Source organism: Odocoileus virginianus, chromosome 30 (genome assembly GCF_023699985.2).
Source record: "Odocoileus virginianus isolate 20LAN1187 ecotype Illinois chromosome 30, Ovbor_1.2, whole genome shotgun sequence".
NCBI classification, from domain to species: Eukaryota; Metazoa; Chordata; class Mammalia; order Artiodactyla; family Cervidae; genus Odocoileus; species Odocoileus virginianus.
In genome coordinates this window covers 32985733-32999847 of record NC_069703.1, presented here as the reverse complement: position 1 = coordinate 32999847, position 14115 = coordinate 32985733, and the positions used below count along the sequence as shown (strand labels likewise).

At 51.6% G+C, this 14115-nt stretch overlaps 1 protein-coding gene and 1 non-coding gene across 7 annotated transcripts in view; one reads left to right on the top strand and one right to left on the bottom strand.

Annotated features, from left to right (window-relative positions):
- The window catches only part of ALPL (alkaline phosphatase, biomineralization associated), a 67358-nt gene that overhangs the window by 17532 nt on the left and 35711 nt on the right, over positions 1-14115 (bottom strand). For 3 of the 6 annotated variants that reach the window (XM_070458873.1, XM_020874521.2, XM_020874524.2), the window contains exon 2: positions 3595-3758. In XM_070458873.1, the coding sequence (XP_070314974.1) occupies positions 3595-3655 (61 nt within the window). In that variant the 5' untranslated portion in view covers positions 3656-3758. Of the gene's footprint in view, positions 1-3594; positions 3759-7318; positions 7494-11124; positions 11237-13104; positions 13194-14115 lie in introns of those variants that run through there. The other 3 variants (XM_070458872.1, XM_020874523.2, XM_020874522.2) reach the window with 3 other exon arrangements.
- Positions 7953-8059, top strand: LOC139032277 (U6 spliceosomal RNA). The gene has a single exon (XR_011484812.1). It is a non-coding gene; the product is annotated as a U6 spliceosomal RNA (small nuclear RNA).

The following is a 14115-nucleotide window of genomic DNA, read 5'->3' as shown; positions in this document are numbered from 1 at the left end:
CTTGCGTGGGGCAGGCAGTGCAGGCAGGGACACGAAAGGAAGCCGTTCTCACCTCAAGCCTGGGAGCCGTCTGTGCCCCACCCCACCTCCAGCGGCCCCATCCTCACCCCGACCCCTCAGCCCACCACCTTCATGCCGGCAGCCCCCAGCAACACTCCTCTCTTCCGAAGCTCCCCAAGTTTAGACCTCCTGGCCAGAGGCTCCTGCTGGAGCCCAGAGAACCGTGGTCCTTCCATCTAGCTGAACGCCTTTATGCAAGTTCTTGCCACTCAAGTTTCTGTTCCAGGAAAACGAGAGGACGGAGCTACTCACAAGCAGTTCTAGGATTGAAAGACGTAAAGCCTGAGCAAGTGCCCTTGGCCAGTGGTTTTGTTTTTTTTAAACTTGGGTTTTCAAATAGAAGTTTTTTTTAAATTGAAGTACAGCTGATTTACCACATTGTGTCCATTTCTGCTGTACAGTAAAGTGACTCAGTTCAGTCGCTCAGTCGTGTCTGACTCTTTGCAACCCCGTGGACTGCAGCACGCCAGGCCTCCCTGTCCATCGCCAACTCCAGGAGTTTACTCAAACTCATGTCCATTGAGTTGGTGATGCCATCTGACCATCTTATCCTCTGTAGTCCCTTTCTCCTCCTGCCCTCAATCTTTCCCAGCATCAGGGTCTTTTCCAATGAGTCAGCTCTTCACATCAGGTGGCCAGAGTATTGGAGTTTCAGCTTCAACATCAGTCCTTCCAATGAATATTCAGGACTGATTTCCTTTAGGATGGACTGGTTGAATCTGCTTGCAGTCCAAGGGACTCTCAAGAGTCTTCTCCAATACCACAGTTCAAAAGCATCAATTCTTCAGCGCTCAGATTTCTTTATAGTTCAACTCTCACATCCATACATGACCACTGGACAAACCACAGCTTTGACTAGATAGACCTCAGTTATTCACATATCTTTTTTCCCCATATTCTTCTCCATTACGGCTTATTCCAGGATTTTGAATATAGTTCCCTGTGCCGTACAGTAGGACCTTGCTGTTTATCCATTTTATATGTGAGAGTCTCCATCTACTAACCCCCAACTCCACGGGCAAGTGGTTTTGATCAGGGACCTACTAGCTGTGGGCAGGTTTCAATCTCCCTCCTGCCGTGCTCCCACATATGAACACAGTGCCGAGGCTTTGGTCAAGGAGCTTCTTTGGCCATTTGGGTGCCCTCTGGGTGGCGATGGCCTTCTGCCTCTCCTGCCCTCCCCCTGGCACCTGGCACACGCCCCGGGGCCAGGCCGCCGTCGGCCTCCCTGTTCCCGTTGCTTCTTCTCCAGTTGAGCCTGTTTGCCGGTTCCCTGCTCTGCCTGCTCCGAGGGGGACCAGGAGTCTGGCGAAGGCACAGCCTTGTCTTCCTCACCAGCGCTATGCCAGGGTCTGAGAAGGGTCTGGTGGATGTCAGACTGACTTCACGGTCTGAGGACTGGTTTAAGCAATGGTGGCTTTGATGCTCAGGAAGCTATTGAGCATCAGGAAGCTGTTGTTTTTGGAGACCATTAAAGGACACTCAGAAATCCTTGTGTTGTAACGAATGCTAAATGAAGAGTACTTATCAGTACGTACGTGTGAGTCCATTTATATGAGGCCCCAAAACAGGCAAAACTCGTCTAAGTTAGCAAGAGGAAGCCTAGACACTTCCTCTTCCCCGCTTGGGGCCGGGCGGGGGGTGGCACAGGAAAGCTCTTGGCGTCGCATGACTGGAAATGTCCTTTCTTGATCTGGGTGATGGTTACATGGGTACCAAAATATGTCAAAACTCTTCAAGCTGTATATTTAAGATTTGTGCACTTTGCTTCAAGTTATATACCTAATTACTTTTTAAAAGGTTTTTTTTTGATGTGGACCATTTTTAAAGTCCTTATTGAATTTGTTACAATTTATCACTTGTTTTAAAGCCTGGAGTTTTTGGCCATCTTAGCTCCCTGACCAGGGATCAAACTCATACCCCTTGCATTGGAAGGTGAAATTTTAACCACTGGAACACCAGGCAAGTCCCCTATTTTTTTTTTTTAAAAAGGAAAAGGCCATGATGTAACACTACTACACACCCATCAAAATGGCTAAAATGAAACAGACACGAAAAATTAAGGAGCTGAATATTTGAAGATTTTTCATTTTGTCGCTTTTTCATCTTCTCTCATTTCATTCATCTTTCACCCAAGAAGGCTGTGAGTGCTGAGGAAGCAGGAACTCAGTCCCAGAGCAACCTTGGGCCCACAGGGAGTCACACCGAGAGGCATCATGTGAGCATGGCTGGAGCAGCGGTGGGAGCCTGGCAGCCCAGGTTCAGGTCCCAGCCCAGCTGCGGATGTGCTGTGTGATCTGGGAGGCCAGTCCCTTCTCTGCACTCCAATTTCCTCATCCGTTGAAATATATTCTGCCCATGAGCACCTGCTCCCTGCCTGACACTGTGACTGTCCCCTATAATTCCCGCAACAGCCCTAAGGAGAGATCAGCATCTCCACTGGGCAGATGGAGAAATTAAGACTCAGGGAGGGCAAGTTGGGGGACTCCTAGTCACATGAAAAAGCCAAGGAAGACTCCCCTTCTACAACAGACACTGAAATGCTAAAGAAAAAAGCAACTGAGAACAGTATATAGCTTGGAAAAGGAAGTCAGAAGCGGGGAAAGGCAGAAAAAGCAGAAGGCAGAAAAGGGGGGCAGAAGGGAAATTCCCAGGAGGCAGAAATTAAGTTGGAATTCAAAATCATGAAGGCAAACAGGAGCTGATGTTGAGGGACCCTTGGGGTCCCCGATCAGATACAGAAGAGTTGAGACTGTTTTCAGGCACATGTTTTGCCTGGGAGCTATGGAAGGGTTGGGGAGAGAAAGCCAGGCATAAAATGTGAACTCAATTCCAAACCTGAAGGACTTTCCTGGTGCTACAGTGGATGAGAATCCATCTGCCAGTGCAGGGGACATGGGTTCAATCCCTGGTCCAGGAAGGTTCCAGTTGTGGGGCAACTAAGCCCGTGGGTCACAGCTACCGAGCCCGCACGCTACAACTAGAGAATTCCGTGCAAAGCAACGAAGACCCAGCACAGTCAAAAATAAATCAGATTATAAAATACTCCAAATCTGAGCCTGAATTTAAAGTGTAAGAGCCCCAAACTGAGAAACTAACATAAACACTCTTACAGAACTGATTGCAGAATCAGACACTGTAAAAACACTTTCATGTGAGTTTCTGATAGGAAACATAAACTATGAAAAGAAAAAAATAAATAAAACTCCTTGAAGGTGAATTTTAAAGCAAGAATTACAAAATATAAAGAAATGTTCTATCAGGGGTTTATAGAAGAGTTTATAGAGTAAGTTCTATTTCAGATTTCTATCGATAAGAGAGACAGGAAACTGCAATTAAAGAATAATATAAAAGGAAAAAGACTGGCTCTTCCAACACAAGCACATGTAGTAGCTGGGATTTCCTGCTCTGAACATTTGTTTCCAGCTCTTAAATACTGCGGGTGAGTCTATGACCCTGATCACAGACACTGCCTTCATCCTATCCCACCTATCCCAGGTCTCCCCCTCCATCCACCCTTGCCCCCAATCCTACCTGGCACTAAGCAGCTGGTAAGACAGGTACCAATAGCCAGCACTAAGAATGGTGGGATCATGGCGTACTCCAAGACCTGCTTTCTCTCTGGAGCCCAGAGGTGTGATGGATGTGGGTGGGAGAGGTGGGCTGCCAGTGGTCAGCAGTTAATTGATGTTCCAATCCTAGAAATTAAAAAAAAAAAAAAAAAAGACATGAAAGTCACAACTCCAGAGGTCATCTGTTCATTCACTTATTTGTTTGTTGATTCATTCATTTTCCACTTATTACAGGAGGCCTGGCATTAGGATGCCAAATCTAAGTGGTCCCTCCCTCAGGAAGCTTAACCACACAAAGAGCTGTGGAGGCATAAATGAGTTCTATGCTGCCAACTGGTTCCTTCTCATCCCTCAACTGAAGGCCCACTTTCCACCCACCTGAAGCCCAGAGCCCATCAGAGTTCAGCTTTTCTGTGTAGTGATTCTCAAACTGCAGGATGCATCAGAATTTTCCAGAGGGCTTGTTGAAACAGATTCCAATACCGCCAACCCTGGCCCAGAGACCCCGTTTGCATTTCTAACAAGCTCCCAGGTGCTGCTGCTGCTGTTGGTTCACAGACCCTACTGTGAGAAGCTCTGTTCTGGAACATTCGTCTTCAGCCTTGAATTACCCATGTCCCAAGTACATCAGAGACAAAACAAAGAGTCCACCTTTTCTCACAGGGACACCTACATGTGCTCTTATAGGACAGCGGTATTTGCTATGATCTCTTCTACAGATTGTCATTTATGGCAAGAGATATAAAAACTATACAGGCGACATACAGGACAAGATTGTCTTACAAGTGTGACCATTTCTGGATAGTGACATTTTAGATGACTGATTCCTTTTTCATTGCTGTTTTTCCAAATTTTCCTTCTGTGTTGAGATGTTACCTTTATAATTTTTTTAAATGTTATTTCTTAAAAAGGACTGAAAGGAAACACACCAGAATGTTCACTGTGGTTTTCTATGGGTAGTAGGACTGGGAATGACTATTTCTGAGCAGTGTACTAACTCTGTTGAGAAATGCACTGACCCTGTTGCGTATAAGTGTTACTGGAAGATGAGGCATTTAAAACGGCAAGAGTTGCGCTGTTACTATTTTCACCAAAACCAAGATAAGAATGATTATTTCATTTGTTATGGGAAATGGCACAACATTCTGCCACAACAGTGGCATGTGAGATAAGAAACCACTCTACTCCTGGAAAAGGGATCTTGATTCTTGGTTCAACCCCAAAACGGCGCACGGGGGCAATTCTCTGGCAGTCCAGGGGTCAGGACTCTGCGCTTCCACTGCAGGGGGCATGGGTTTGATCTCAATCCCACACGCCCCTCAGTGCGGCCAAATTAAATAAATCAATGAAAGGTGCCTGGGGCATTCCGGTACCCATAGACAGGGCTCACCAGCACTCCATCCCACAGAACACCCAGTGTGCATCAAACACCTCACCCAGCTGGATAGCCCTGTGCTGGGGCGGAGCAGGGGGTGGGCAGTGCAGGAAGGGAAGCTCAGGAATTGAACGGAAATGGCCTCCATCTAACAGCACTTAACTCTGAGTGGTGGGATTTCGGATGACTTTTAATGCTTTAAGTCTACTTTAGTTTCCAAACATTACTAGAGTCTATTCTAACATCAGAAAAAAAGAAGTTATTAAATTGATATACAATATCAAGACAATCATTGCATGTGCTTCTCTGCTTTTTTCTGTTCTGTTTTTAATTTTTATAGGCGTATAGTCGCTTTACAAAGCTGTGTTAGATGTACTTTCTGCTTTGGAAGCAATTCCTTCCTGGTCCATTTCACCCACCACACAGAGCGCTTCTAAAAGCGGGGATCTTGCCTTATTTGTTTGTACTCCAGTGCTTGGTACAGTATACATTTACATCAGTTGAAAGTCAGTGGTCTAAGAGCTGGAGGTAGGCAGGAGTCACCCCCAAATCCTCCATTTTTGTGTGCGGAAAAGTCCAAGCGTTGGCAAGGAGTTGGGATTACCAGAGGATCTGTTCGCTGCTGGTAGGCAGAGATTGGTTCAACCACTGTGGTAAACCAATGGTATCTATCAAGGGGACACCATACATACGCCCTCTGACCCATTAGCTCCAACAGAAATGCACGTGTGTTCACCAAAAGACGTAGGTAAGAATATTCACATCAGCCCTGTTCATAATGACCTCAAAACTCTGTCCATCTTCGGCGAGATGGACAAATGCATTGTATGGGGTCACGAGAAGGAAATCTACACAACAATGAGAATGAATAATTGAGAAGAATATACATCAGCAGGGATGCCTCCAGTAAAGGTGAGCTTGAGTGAAGGGAGGCGACCGGGAGGATATATCGTGACTCTAATGATGGTTGTTGCTGTTTAGTTGATAAGTCAAGTCCAACTCTAAAGTTTAAAGCATACAGGCATGAAGACATTTGGAGAACGGTTGGGACTGGTGCTGGGGAGCAGGGATGAAGGGGAAAAGGAACAAAGAAAACAAAAACTGAGCTCATGATAGGAGCCCATACATTGAGGAATAGGACTTACTCAACTGTCTGCACCACAGATCCACAACAGACTCATCAATAAGGAAAAATGAAAGTGAAGGTGGCCCCAGGAGCTCTCCAAGGCTCACCTGGCCCTGCCTGGCTATTCTTGTCTCTCTCCTCTGCTAGCCTGACGCTCCGTGAGAGTGAAGACCATCTCTTCCCCATCACTGACTCCCAATCCAGTGCACACAGAATTGGCTCCATAAACGCTAACAATGAAAAGTCCCATGACTCAGGATGGAATGCTCTGAATTTTGGCCCCAGGGCTGTGGCTTTGAGAAAGGTCTGTTCTGAAGACAAATAGGTGCCTTTTCCCATTGCCTCTGCCTGGAAAGGAGAGGAGGCAAGAATCTAGGAAACCAGGGTCTCCTAGGAAACTCTGGGGCCAGTCGCCCTTGCTGGCTCCTCCTCTCAGCCCCCACCCGGACTCGGAGGCTCCAAGTCCGCTTCTGGGTGGGTGGCCCTGGGCGATGGGCTCGTGGGGCTCCGACTGGGGCTGCAGGGACCCCAGCTGCCCACCACCCTCTGCCAGCACTCTACCAGTTCAGAAGGGAGCCTCCGGGTGTGTGCCAGCACCCCCCCACCCCCACCATCCAGCCAGACCGTCTCTGCCAGGCTCACAGCTCCGTGCCCTGATTACGCACAGCAAGCGTGCAGAAGTCCTGGCTGGGCTCCCGCCCTGCAGGAGGAGCGGCTACTTGGTAGGTTAGCAGAGGAAGCGGAGGCTGGGCTTTGGCCCTGAGGACTGACTCAGCATCCTGGGACAGAGGGCCCGGGAGCCCCTTGAGACTGGGCAGAAAGCCAGCCCTGGATTGGGCCTCAGAAGGTCCAGGACACACGACAGAGTAACAGGGCTGATAGAAATCACTGCCACTTCTTGCCTTGTGCTAACAGCAGTGTATATCTGTGATCCCACTTAATCAGCACAAGTGCCATCAGATCCCGGTTCACGGTTAGGAAACTGAGCAAAGGCTCTTAGCCAGTCCGTGGCCAAGCGCGATTCAATCTCCAGCTGACTCAACCTCTTGGGGCCTCAGTTTCCCTACCACGGAGAGGGAGAAAGACCAGTGCCCACCCTTCCCCCTCCCACAAGAGCAAACAGAACCACACGAATCTAGGGCAGGATCTCTGGCCGGGCGGGAGTCAGCCTGGGGCAAGCCCTACCTGAGGGGCTGGGCCAGACGGGTGAAGAAGCAGACCAAGGCCAAGGTCAGCACCAGGAGGAGGAGGCTGAGGACTGCTGTGAGGACCAGGTCCAGGGTGGGGGACAGGAGGGCCATCTGGAGCCAAGAGGGCCCCAGGGAGCCGCCAGCACAACCCGGAACACTCGGTCACACAGCCCTGGATGCCTGCCCCAAAGCCCTGGGTCAGTGGCCCTGACCTGGCTGTGTTCCTTGGGGTTAATCTTTGGGGATTAGCCCAGGAGGTGTGAAACGGGAGGAGGGACAATCCCCGAGGCTCTCCTCCCCCAGGCCGGTCCATCCCCACTGGAGGCTTGGCCGTCCCTCCTGCATGCCCAAACGTTTACTGAGCACATGCTGTGTACCCAGCTCTGCTCAAGGGACTAAGGACTCAGTGGGGAACAGGACAGACACAGTTTCTGTTTTCCTGGAGATTCTTGACCAGCCCGGATAGGGAAAAGCACCTACTATGTGTCAGGCATTGTGCTGGGCACCTTGTGGGATAAAAGCACAGAAGGAAAGGAACCCCTACCCAGGGTCATCATCTTTTTTCTTTCTTTAAAGATGATGCTGCTTTGCCAAAAGAGAATTCCTAGAAGCTTAAAAAAAAAGGTATAGTGCTTGTTTCGGCAGCACATGTACTAAAATTGGAACGATACAGAGAAGATTAGCATGGCCCTTGCACAAGGATGACACACAAATTCGTGAAGCGTTCCATATTTTTTTTAAAAAAAAAGGTATAGCCAAGACATGGAAGCAACCCAAATGTCCATCAACAGATGAATGGATAAAGAAAATGTGGTACACACACACACACACACACACACACACACACAGGAATATTACTCAGCCATAAAAAATGAAACCATGCCATTCACAGCAACACAGATGGACCCAGAGACCATCATACCAAGTGAAGCAAGTCAGATAAAGACAAACACCAAACAGCACTGCCTACATGTGGAATCCATAAACAAGGATCCAAAAGAACCCGCCCACAAAAGAGAGACAGACTCATTGACCCAGAAAGCAAACCCAATGACGCCAAAGGGGCAAAGGCCATGGGGGAGGGATGAATTGCACAGTCGCTTTTTTCCCAGCACCAGGAGCTGCTCCGGGAACCTGTGTCTGCACTGCATCAGCCAGAGAGGTGAACCCTTCTCCAGAATAAGAGCAACTGTTCTTACTTAGCACCAACGGTGTGCCAGGCCCCACTTCCAGATGAAGGAAAAACAGATGCTCAGAGGTGCAGTGATGGAGTTGGAATCTGAACCCGGATCTGCTGGCCATCACAGCTGTAACCCCAACCCCAGCACTGCTTCAGGTCTGGGACTGTACCAGCCCTGCAGGGCGGCAAGGAGGCTTCAGTCAAGTCTCAGGCAGGTGTGCAAACCCAGCCATCCCCAGAGAGGCAGCACACACAGGCTGGAGGGAGCTGAACCTGGAGGGAGCTGAACCGCCCGCTGCCTAGAGCGGCCCTTCCTGCTTCCGAAGTGTCCCCAACCCCCTTTTCATTTGTCTTTGGTGGTGGTGGTTTAGTCGTTAAGTCGTGTCCGACTCTTGTGATCCCATGGACAGAGGAGGCTGGCAGGCTACAGTCCATGGGATTCTCCAGGCAAGAATACTGGAGTAGGTTGCTATTTCCTTCTCCAGGGGATCTTCTTCTCAACCCAGGAATCGAACCCTGGTCTCTTGCACTGTAGGCAGATTCTTCAACTAAGCTACAAGGGAAGCTGTTAATTTTTCTTTGGCTTCCAACAACCTCTCAAGTCAGGATGGTGATTATAGTTCCCAGCTTATAGATTCAGAAGCTGAGGTTCAGAGAGGGGAAGCCACTGGATACCCACGGGGCCTGGGTGCCTAAGAGACCAGGCCTTTTCCGATTATATGTCCAGCCTCCTGGGACACCTCGGATCCCATGGTACAGAGCACCCAAGGATGGTAGGGGGAGATGCTTTTACCCTCTTGGTGCCAAGGGAGGACCCTGTTCCTGGCGCCAGAAAGCACACTGAGCTAAGTAAGAAAACAAGAAACTCATCGCATTACTCCCTTAAAACTTTTTCTTTCTCTCTTTGCATCAGATCCTCACCACATCCTAACGACATAGGCAGGGTAGATGGCAGGGGGGGGAGGAGGAACAAGGCTTATCAGGAAAGCCGTTCTGAGCTGTCACAGCCAGCAAGTCTGGTTCAAGTCCCAGCTCCATCACTTCCCGGCTGTGTGATATTGGTCAGTTCCTGTATCAGAGAGCCTGCTGCCTTCTCCTCCTAACATCTCTCTCCCATTTAGGAGACCCCAGAGGCAGGCCAGGCACTGAAATGTGACGTACCTCCTCTTGCATGTGCATACGCAGTCGTGTCTGACTCTTTATGACCCCACGGACTGCACCCCGCCAGGCTCCTCTGTCCATGGAATTCTCCAGGCAAGAATACTGGAGTGGGTTGCCATTTCCTTCTCCAGGGGATCTTTCCAACCCAGGAATCAAACCCAGGTCTCTTGCATGGCAGGCAGATTCTTCACCATCTGAGCCACCAGGGAAGCCAAGAATACTGGAGTAGCTTGCCATTTCCTAGTCCAGGTTAGCTTCCTAACCCAAGGAATGAACCCGCATCTCTTCCGTCTCCTGCACTGGCAGGCAGATTCTTTACCTCTGCGCCGCCTGGGAAGCCCATACCTGATCTTACTTTCATCCTTATTAGCCAACTGAGAGCTAGATACAATTGTCCCCCTTTCCAGGTGAGGGGAAAAGGCCCAGGGGGCCGTGGTGACAATGATCCAGGGTTACACAGATGGGAGATGCAGAGCCAAGCCCTCACAGGGCTCCACGTGGGGCCTACCCAGGGGTCACCCCCGTTCCAGACTCTTCCCACCACAGCTCACCCAGGAGCCCTCCCTGCCCCCACTCAGCTCTCAGGCCCGAGATGCCCTTTATAGCTCCCTACTCACCGACCTAACGAATCGATACGAGGCCGCAGCAGTGTCACCTTGGACTCCCGAGAAGTACACTGTGGGAGCAGTTATTCGTCCTCCGGGAGCCACCAGTCTAGAGGTCACAGTTCAACAATGTCTGGGCTGGGAAGGGTTCTTTGACCAGCTCTTCCCAAATGTCCCAGACCACAAAAATCACTTTGGGTGATTGCAGAAAAGTCCTGCTCCCAGATGGTAGCCAGGGAGGTGTGCAGCCTGGCAAGTGTATGAGGGAACTCTACGGGGTGATGGAAGTATTCTTTACAATGGTCTGGGAGGCAAAGTGTATAAATGTGTAAAAATTCATCCAGGGGTTAATAACCCCCACCTTGCCTGAATTGTGGGCTTCCCTTGTGGCTCAGCTGGTAAAGAACCTGCCTGCAGTGTGGGGGACCTGGGTTCAATCCCGGGGTTGGGAAGATCCCCTGGAGAAGGGAAGGGCTATCCACTCCAGTATTCTGGCCATGGGGTCGCAAAGAATCGGACACAACTGAGTGACTTTTACTTTCACTTTGCCGCAATTGTGAATTGTTAGGTGAGAAAGGTCTGCCGATATTTGAGTTTAGGAAACATTGGGAAAGAAAAGGTGTCCTGGGGGTGGCTGCATTCAAATTTTAAAAGAAATTAAAGAGACATAACAACCTCTCCCCCCCTAATTAATTCTTAGCCCCCACCCCCACCTCAAACCTACTCAGAATCTCCCAGGGCAGGGCCTGGCAAGTCATCCCACAAGCAGATTAGTTTGAGAAACACTGCCTTGGAGACAGATGATCCCATTGCCCAGATGGGAAGATTAAGGCCTAAAGAAGAGAAAAGACTTACCCCGGGTCTCCCGGCTGCTCCGCCCCACAGACATGCACCGAGAATAATCAGAACCAGCCCGGGGCCAGTGCCTCTGGGCTGTGAGCTGGGCCTTCTTGGCTTTTTCAAGGAACTGTGATTGAACAGAAGGGCTAAATGTTCCCAGTGCTTCTGATGGGGGGCGTGGGGAACGGGATGGGAGCTGGAGGGGGTCCGGCACCACCAGACGGGGCTGCAGCAGCTGCCTGGGGAGAGGAAGCCACCGAAGATCAGCCCAGGAACATTTCAGCTGCAGGGTCAGGGAGAAGGGACACGGAATCGCTCTCGCAGCCAAGCCCAGCATCCCTGGCAAGGCTTGCTGGCTGGGAGTTTATTCATTCAGGACGGAAGTTATTTACAGTCGCTGCCATAAAGCAGCCTCTGGGTGAAGGGCTCTGGAAGGAATGTGTGGTGGTCAGCGCGGGCTGCAGGTCAGACCCAAGGACAGACTTACTTGGGAGGGCGGTGGGCCAGGTGCTGGGGTAGAGTGAGACCTCTAGCCACTGCTGACAGCACCCCATCTTGGCAGAAAACAGACACGGGAGTGCCTGGGAGGCTTGGTGTCAGTCCTGACTGCTGCCAAGCCGTGGCATCTTCAGAGCTGTAATAAGATGCCAGCTTTCTCTCCACCACCACCTCCACCCCCCACTCCTACGCCCAGGCACTTCCAGCCTCAGCCCCTCTGCACACTGCGTTCCCTGGCCTAGGACAGGTCTTGAATGTTCCCTGCTGTCCACCCGATGAAGTCCTCCCATCACCCTTCCCCCCTTGACCTCAGCTCTGCTGGGCCGCCCAGCAGCCCCCGCCTGGGACCTGGTGGGAGTTCCAGCTCCTCCCCTAGAAGCTGGGTGCTCAAGACCTGGAGCACATTTATCAGAGTCTTAAGAGATCCACGGGCGGTCACTCCTCACCACGGGGTGAGTGCCTAGCGAGCAGGGATCTTGCTCTGGGGATGGCAGCCGCCCTGCGGCTGGCAGAGCCCCAGCGCACAGCTGGCCGGCCTGGCAGGAATGTGGGTAGGCCGGTGGAAGGGTGGCAGGTCAATGCCGAGGGACTGAGGAGGCGGCTCGGCAGCAGGAAGCGAGCCCTGGAGCCAGGGCTCCAGGTTCAGACCCCGCTCCGCCCCTCTCAAGCCCGGGGGAAGCGGGCGGGCTCAGGGCCAGTGAGCCCACCCCTGGAGCCTCAGGCGTCTCATCAGCAAAGTGGGAGACAACAGAAGCCACAGGGTCGTGGTAAGGATTGTATGAGTTGATACACAGGACGTGGCAAGCAGGCAGTGAGTGTCGCCTGGCAGCCACGGCCGCTGGGCAGCGTGGGGACGGACTCGGAGGTGAGTGGGCAGGCGAGAGGCTGGCACTGAGAACACACAGACCCTCTCCTGCCCACTCAGCCAGCGGTCACGTCCCCCCGGGCGCAGCACAGGCCTGCTCGCCCGGGAGGTCCGGGAGCTCTTTCTCGCTCTAAGACTCCAGAAACCGAAAAGCCTGCCTGGCTGCTGGGGACCTCCAGCCAGGGGAGGGGTTAGTTAAGACGTGGAGGTTCCAGTTCCCAGAGTCAAGGGGTGCCGTGTGTCCTGAGGACCAGATCCGCCTGTCCGTCTCTCTCTCACAGACAAACCACCCAGCTGGCGGCCTGCCGCTTTCTCTCCCTCCTGAAGAAGACAGACAGAGACCACTTTGGGTCAGTGGGGAAGCTTCCATGGAGCAGGGAGGAGGAGAGCCAGGCTGGAAGGATGGGAGGGTTAAAATGAACAGAGAGAGCGCGCGGTCCACACAGGGAACCCGAAAACGCAAAGGCAAGGAGGTAGCAATGTGGCATCTAGAGGTCGGGGCAGGGGTTGGGGGGGAAGGCAGGGGACCATTGGTGACCGAGGACAGTCAGCCAGGACAGACCACAGAGCGCTTTGCTCCCCGAGGTCAGCGGAGTCAAGGGCAGGCGCTCGGCAGGCCCCACCTGACTTACATGCCTCTTGTTGACCCATTTCACAGATGAGGACTCTGAAGCTCAGATGGTCTGCCGCTCGCCCAAGGCCACACAGCAGAGCTGGAACCGAAAGCCTCAAGGATCTGAGTTCTAGAGCTGTCGGTGTTTCTGCGGCTTTCTAGGGCGCCTGGCCCCGTCTGGGTGCCACACACTGGCTCCGTGGGCAAAGGACTGAAGCCAGTCAAGGTTCAACCGGAGGGAGGAGAGCTGGCAGCAGGGAGGTGGGGGAGGGAGAGGGCAGGGCCCAGAGGAGGAGGCCTGGGGACTCCGTGCCCGGGGAGGCCAGAGCGCCTGGGCAGAGGAGGGTCGGGGATGCTCCCACACGGGCTCCCACCCTCCCACGGGAAGGATGTGTTCCCAGGCCACCTTGCTAGGGGCCAAGCCTGGGAGCTGAGCGGCATGGGGATGGGAGATGTGTTTTATATCCGAGGTGTTCACTGTCTCTTGCCCTCGGGCACCCCACTCAGCACTCACAGCGGACAAGAAACGAAAGCCACAGAGAGGGTGTGCAACCTTCCCAGGGTCACACAGCGATCAACAGAAGGAACAGGTCTCCCCACCAACCAATTGAGATTTCTGGGGCTATTATGGGAAGCACAGGGCAGTCTGTGATGCACAGCATGGATGCCAGGGTCTTGGAATTCCAAACATTAGTGATTCCTGTCAACTGAAAAGAACATTTCAAATTGAGCCTATTCTAGAAAAATCCTTATTTTACATACTTGGTCATTACATTTGTGATAAAAATAGCATATCTTTTCATAGCTCTTACTGTGTGCCAGACATTGTTCTAAACACTTCACCTATATTAATTCATTCAGTCTCCACAATAGCTTACTAGGTAGGCACTATGATTACACCCAACTTGTTCAGTTCAGTCGCTCAGTCGTGTTCAACTCTTAGTGACCCCATGGACTACAGCACGCCAGGCCTCCCTGTCCATCACCAACTCCCGGAGTTTACTCAAACTCATGTGCATTGATGCCATAC